Here is a 7,625-nt window from a genome sequence, read left to right as displayed (position 1 = left end):
TTCACTAACCTAGGGAAAGGTAATTTGCGCCGACCCTACCTGAGTTTTCCGGAAGTTACCTTCAAATAAATGTAGTAAAAGGAAAAAGAACTTTGTACAAATTTTCTGTGTCTCTCCTGAAGATCCACGTCCTGCTGCTCCGCCATGCGACACTTAATGCATTCACTCTCCGCACGTAAGTTTTTTTTCTTTCACTCCTACTTTTTCTCAGTCGTTTTGGCTGGCTACATTTCTCGAATCATTCTTAACAATTGCAAACCATTAATACGATTTCTCAAAACAATTATTACAAACAGACACACACACAATGGATGACACACAAAGCCTAACTGACTCTTGTCCATTTCTCAAATGTAAATCTTTATGTCGATAAACATGTCAGTGCCATCAGAATGTCAAGTCCTTGTGTCCTTGTGTCATTGTTCAAGAAGATGCTAAGTTTTGTCAAAAAGTTTAGTTTAGTGACTTTTTTCTGTATGGCATTCATTCATTTCAACACTAGATAGTCACACATTCCTTTTATGTGAGATCAGGATTGCAGGATTTACATTTCTGTTATTATTTTTGGTTTATCAGCTAATTACAGTGTCATTTTGTTTCAGAAAGAAAAACACAAAACTATGTGCTTTGCTCTGTTTTGGATATACCTGTTAATTTGGTGCACTTCAAAGCTATCTTACATAGAGGTTGATTTAATCTTTCACACAGTCCCCTTCCTTAATGGAAGTCAACATTCACCTGACTACAATTAATCAATTCTGGACAAATTCCCAAGAAAAATCTGTAAGAACACTTGGAATGAAAAACTTGCTTGACCGACCAGTGACTAAATCATGTGAAGGTTGAACAGGCGGTTTTGAGAGTGTCAGTTATGTACCCAAGTGACTAAGAGAACCTGTAAGAGATGTTCATCTTGTTAAACCTGTAACTAGAACCAGTCCCCTGAATCTCACTCCACATGGTGAAATGTTATATTATCTAGCTTTTTTCACTTTTCAATTCAATTCAATCAATTTAGCATGTTTGGTCATTCTTCAAGCAAAAAAATATGCTACCAAACTTCAAATGTTCCAGCTCATAAATAGTGAGGATTCACTGCTTCAGTTTGTATTATATGATAGTAAACTGAATATTTCTGAGTTGGGTGAAAACATTTTTTTAAAGTGAAATCTTTTACTGTATGTTACATTTTATTCATCAAAGTTTATGGTTATTTGCAGCCTATATGTCAGTAGGTTGTACTCAATATTCAGTCTCAGTTGAGACTGGCTTATTTGTAAAGTATTTCCACTGCCTTTTTCATTCATTCATTTCGGCCTGTATGTGTTTATTATTTTAGGGCTTTAAACCATACAAACATTAATTATAGATGAATCATTTAAGATTTGTTGAGTCACTGGTTTCACCTTCTGAAATCTAATCTATGGGTATCCTTCTGGTCTTCTGGGATAGAAACATTTATGTTTTGGACTGAAAAGACGCAATTTGAAGATGTCAGCCTGGGCCCTGGGAAAATGTAATTGCCACATTTTCTTAGGCTTACTGCATCATTATTGAAAAAAACAAAACTAGATAAATTGTTGGCGTGGTAAAGTATCCCATTGATAAAGTGCAGTGCAGACAAAGGACTCATCACACAAAAATGTGCCTCCATGTTAAACAACGCACATATTGTAGTCAAGGAGTGTCATCCACCCACAGATACAGGTTTTGCCACATCTCATTTTCATGTTTAATCCTTCCTCAGCAGAATTCAGTGTTAATATGAAGTTTAAATTGTTAAAATGGCATCAGTTTGAAAAAGCCCAGGGTTGCAAATGTAGTGCTTGCTTTGCATTGGGAGATTCTACGTGCAAAATACTGCAATAATAAAAAAACGTCAGACGATCTGATAAAATAAGATTGAAACAGTAGCCAACATTATTACCAGCTGTTCTGAAGCTTTTGATCGTATCACACACACAATCTTTTTCCAGCTATTGTAAAATTGACATACAATTGAAGAGATTTACATTTACGAAGTTTGAGATTAAACTCTCAGGCTCAGATTCTTTAACAATCCATTAGGCAAAGTACATCAACTGAAGAAGGGTTTGATTATTGAAAGCTCCAGAAAAGCACCTAAAGAGCCTCTGTCCGATTGTTTTGTCAACTATATGCTAAAATGCAGGTGCAACTGAGCTCCTTATTTAAAAAAAAAAAATATATATATATATATATATATATTATATGTATATATGTATATATGTGTATATGTATATATATATATTTATATGTATGTGTGTGTGTGTGTGTGTGTGTGTGTGTATATATATATATGTGTGTATAAATATGTGTATATATATATAAAAACACACACACACACACACACAAGGAGTATCCATTTATCACAATTATTTCAAATTGGTACACATAAGTGTTTAGTGATTTATTTCATTTGTAGCCAGTATAACATTACGAATGTGAAGTTTTTTTTTTTAAACTCTGATTTTTCTTTAGAAAAAATCTACCTGTATATCCTTGGACTGGTGGTTCCCTGGTTTGCCTATCGCTGGTACAAGGACAGCAGAAGAGTGTCCAACAAGGAAGATAAATATGTCTACATTACTGGCTGTGACACTGGGTTTGGCAATCTTCTCGCGAGACACCTGGACAAGCAGGGCTTCAATGTAATTGCATGCTGTTACACTAAGAAGGGAGAGGATGAGCTGAAGGAGAACGCCTCCGACAGACTGGTAACCTTTCACCTGGATGTCACAGACTCCAAGAGTGTCAGCGAAACGGCAGCTCTCATCAAGACTCTCGTTGGACAGAAAGGTGAGTGGCTTTGCTTATTTGACAGCGTCACGTTTAAAGATGTTTCTTTTATCTCATGGACGGGTATTATGTTTATCTCAGAGTTTGTAGCATTAGTAGGATGTAAGGTGAATCACCAATGTTAATGTTGTTTATGTTTAAAACTGGCCAATGCTGATAATCTATCTTAAAGAAATTGTTTCAACTTTAAAGAAACGGTTAGTTTTAAGAAATTCACTCATTCTTTCTTGATGACAGTTAGATGAGAAGATTGATACCACTCTCATGTATGTTTGTCATCATGGAGCTACAGCCATTAGCTACTTAGCTTGGCATAAAGACTGGAAACAAGGCTATCCTAGGGAATCCACCTACCATTACTTATAAAGCGCAGTAGCTATCACACTTTATCTTGTTTTTGTTTAAGCTGTACAAAAAATATTTGTTTGCCTGGCATAGTAACTTTATAGGGGATTGTGTCACCTTTTGAAAGAGCAAGGCTAGCGGTTTCGCCTATGTTTTTATGGTAAGCTAATTTGCTGCTGGCTGTAGCTACATTTATACTGTACGCACATGAGTGGTATCAATTCTCATTCTCATGTGATGCTCTACAAGTAGGGGGATACAAAAGGGTATTCCCTATAGTATCAAAGTATTTTTCTAACTCAAGTTTTAGGAATAAGGCAGTTATTTTACTTCTAGGTGATGCCATGAAAGCGGTGCCATGCAAGTGGGTATTTACACTCATCTCCTTGTGTTTTATTATCTTGTTGTGTTGCTTCAGGGCTGTGGGCCGTGGTGAACAATGCTGGAGTCGCTCTGCCGTCTGGTCCCACTGACTGGCTCACTATAGACGACTACAAGGACATGATAGCTGTCAATCTGTGCGGTGTAATCGACGTAACACTGAGCGTCCTCCCTCTCATCAAGAAGGCCAAAGGCAGAGTGGTGAACGTCGCCAGTGTGTGTGGGCGAGTCACACCGTTCGGCGGACCGTACTGCATTTCCAAGTACGGAGTGGAGTCCTTCAACGACGGTCTGCGGTGAGAGGAGATGTAACTTTATAATGCTGCGTACACATTGTTATTCTCACAAGTGTCTTCTTGACTAACCGCAAACCTAATTTTATCTTTCAGTTTAAACATGGCGCCATTTGGTGTCAAGGTTGCATGCATTGAGCCAGGCTTCTTCAAAACAAATGTGACTGATGTAGTGGGGATGCAAAATAACCTGAGGAAGCTCTGGGACAGGTTACCTCAGGATGTGAAGGACGACTATGGACCTGCTTTCTTAAATGACTGTGAGTAACTCAACCTGTTAATACTTTTGTGTCGCTTTAGCAGCTCCACCCATCACAGAACAATGCACAAACATAGAGGAGATGGGTTTTGTCGACTGGTGCTCTCTCCACAAATGGCCCATGTTCTCCATGAAATTAAAAGGCAGATAATGTTAAATTATCTGCTTTGTTAATTTATTTGTAAAATAACAAGTTCTGTTGCATGCTTGCGCTTCCTTATTTAAGTACTAAATAAGTTACTATTTTTATTTTACAAAAGATGGTAATGACTTGTAGAAAGTCCGCTTGGTCACAGGTTAGAGACCAGAAAAATATCAGCTCCTTTGCTCAGATTTGAAGGCCATTGTCAAAATAAAACACTGAATGAACCTGAAGTGCTTACCTAAATTTAAAAGTTCTCATGCCACCTGTGACCAGAGGTTACTGGTAACCCTGAACTCTATCCAGAGATATCTCTGTGAGTTGTAGCCTAATGCCAATGAAAAGTGACACTACTTTTTTTTCCGTTTTTTTTTTTTAATATTTTCCTCCTAATTTGAAAGCTTTGAAAAAATTAGCAATTTGTTTTAGTGTTCTTTTATTTTCAGTGTGAGGGCTATCTCTCTGTACTCTGCTCGTGTCATCTTTGTAAGTCTGGTGCCCACTGGTGGCGTAGTAAAGAGATGCACGCATTCTTTTTTCTTTGAATAATTCACGTAAATTAAAGCAGCTAATTCAATTAAATTTTCACTTCCATTTTATTTATGGCATCAATTCATAACGAGAATTATCTCGAGACACTCTACCGTTAGAGCAAGTCTAGACCACACTCAAAAAGGTACAGTTCTAATAGTCTAATAGAATAATTTGTAATTCCCTTTTGTATAGATAAACTTGAATAGGTTCATGATTTTCCAAATTACATTTTTAAACAGTTTGATGAGTTATCTTGCTATCAATTTTAGGTTATTCTTTACGCTGTGGTCCCTTATTTACAACTAATTAACACTTGTTGTAGGTTTCATGAAAGGAACTATGTGTAATTTGGAACAAATTTCATAGAAAATAGAAACAATGTTATTCATATATGTTAAATTGTATGCTTCCTTTAGACAAATAAGCATATTTGCCACTTCAGCTGGTCTTCTGTGCACTGACTTAGCTTAGTGTTTAATTGTGAGTCATTGTTTTGTAGTGTACCAACTGAAACTGTATTCACCTGTAATCCATGCCAAATTATACAGCTCTTTCTAAGAAATCTCCTCACAAATCATTAGGAACTAACTAGAAGTGGGAAAAAAAAACTGTAAAATAGTGTTGCCCTGTATGTAAACCATGGCTGAAATGCTTCTCTTTCAGCTCTTGAAATGTTGACTCAACGGTTAACGATGTTGTCGGACAGCAATCTGATGAAGGTGGTTAGCTGCATGGAGCACGCCATCTCTGCCGTTCATCCTCGTACACGCTACTCTGCTGGATTGGACGCTAAGATCTTCTGGTTGCCCGTGTCGTACATGCCAACCTGCATCTCGGATATGCTTTTGCGTAGAAACAGCCCTACTATAAAACCACAAGTATCTGCACGGTAGTTTCTGTCGAATCTGTTGTTTGAGAGAAAGAAATGTTCTAATTTGTAAGTTCATGTGTGTCTTTTTTTTACTGCAATAACTGTTTGTACATGAAGGATTATACTATTGACGACAACATTTTCTGTATTATAAAACGTGCTCTTTATGTCTTTGACTCCTGACGTTATCATGCTTGATATCTAAATTAAATGCATTACAGATAATGGCCTTTGGCAACAGACAGTGGATGTTGCTAACCTTTGTGCTTCACTAGGGACATTTTTGGCTTTCAATTATTTATTTGCATAGTTTTTTTTTGTTTTTTTTGCAATACCCATTGAACAATTACAATCACATGAAGAATATCTTCCAGATGTTTAAATTAAAGAGGCTCAACAAGTTCCCTCTATCTATGTAAGTGACTTTCTCAAGAGTCAGACTTGTTCATTTTTTTTCAACAACATAGGGACAATTAACATTTCTCCAGCAGAGGGCAATAGAGCACATGGCCTGCAATAGACACAGGTCAGTCTTTCTGTAATTCATAGTTCACAATTATCAGTCTAAAGGTTCAGAATACATAGTTTAGGGCATACAGGTACCGGGGAGGAGGTAATTATGGTAAATATGTCCTTCAGAAAATGTAAATATGCTCACATTCCCACAGACAATGATAAGGTACCTAGGTGAGTGTTGCACCTAATACATTTGTCAGGTATTTTAGGATTGAAGGTATTTAATTTAACAGTATAGTGACATGAATTCTCATTATCCAATTATACTGTATTAATCTTAATCTGGTACTGATAGTTTGTGCTATTGAGCATATTTTATTCCAATCGTCTATACTTATGTCTTCTTGCAGATTCTGCACCCACCCCAGCCTCTTGCTGTCAGAGTTGTCCTTATGGTTGTCCAATATCATGTTGAGTTACCCTCGCTTCAGATACGATGGATTTTTAATTGCGGTTGTGTTAATGCACATGACATACATTTGATTTTGGCTGGGGTGTGATGTTTGAAAAATTTTGGAAGTTCCTAAAATTCTATAATAAACTGGAGTCACACAGGCCCTTAAAGGTGCTCTAAGTGATGTAACACATATTTTAGGCTACAACATTGTTTGTCACAAACTGCAAACAACTCACTATCTGCGATCTGCCTGTCCCCTGAACACAACGTAAAATTAACACGGTCTCTGTAAACTGACCAGGCTCCACAAACGTCAAAAAAACATGTGCCAACCTGAACAACAAACCATAACAAACAAGAGTTCCAGCCTATAACTGACAAAAAGGAGTTGTTTGAGCCATCACCGCAGCAGGGTTTGCATGTAGGCTACTTCCACAATTCGCATTTATGACTCAATCAACTCCTTTTTGTCGATTATAGGCTGGAACGCTGTTTATGGTTCGTGATGCCGGAGCCGTTTCAGAAAGCAGGTTTAGTGAAAACTCAGAGATGAGGGAAACTATGGGTGTTTCGTTTCAGAAAGGGAGGTTAATAAAAACCTGCGCCTGTTTCAGAAAGAGAGGTAGCCTAGGATCAGGTTAGGAGCAGGTTTTCTTCTCTCGGTCTTCTCCGCTCTTTAATTTCTTCATTCATTCAGTCTGAATCAGGCACATTTTAGTTGTCTGCTGGAATAAAAAACTGTATTGTACTGTTTTATTCTCAAAACATGGCGTTTTCTTGTGTCGACGATTCCGTTGATGAAGAAGCTGTATTACTTTGCAGGGAGTTAGTTAAACATATGTCGGGAGATGATTTTGAGGCCCCGACTATAGATGTATTAAAATGTTCCAGATAACTTCCTATTGGAGCGGTGTCGCTGCCAGTCTATCGGCTAGCCCTGCTACATAACCTAGTCCGTCCTCATAACGTCACCTATCATGGACATGCTCTTACATCCCAGCACATTCTGTGTGTCACATTGCGCTTTTTGCCAACGGCAGTTTTCTTTACAACATTGTTGATGCAGGGCA

The 7,625-nt window shown here is 37.6% G+C and overlaps 1 protein-coding gene across 1 annotated transcript; it reads left to right on the top strand.

Moving 5' to 3' along the window:
- On the top strand, positions 1-5,809 carry dhrs9 (dehydrogenase/reductase (SDR family) member 9). Its single transcript, XM_034885724.1, has 5 exons — positions 1-175; positions 2,500-2,817; positions 3,581-3,839; positions 3,933-4,096; positions 5,435-5,809. Exons 1-5 carry the CDS (start codon positions 145-147, stop codon positions 5,662-5,664), a joined length of 1,002 nt encoding a protein of 333 aa, XP_034741615.1. The 5' UTR covers positions 1-144; the 3' UTR covers positions 5,665-5,809.
- The last annotated feature ends 1,816 nt before the right edge of the window (positions 5,810-7,625 follow it).

The sequence above is a fragment of the Etheostoma cragini genome, chromosome 11, assembly GCF_013103735.1.
Source record: "Etheostoma cragini isolate CJK2018 chromosome 11, CSU_Ecrag_1.0, whole genome shotgun sequence".
Taxonomy (NCBI): Eukaryota; Metazoa; Chordata; class Actinopteri; order Perciformes; family Percidae; genus Etheostoma; species Etheostoma cragini.
This window is presented reverse-complemented; position numbering and strand designations above follow the sequence as displayed.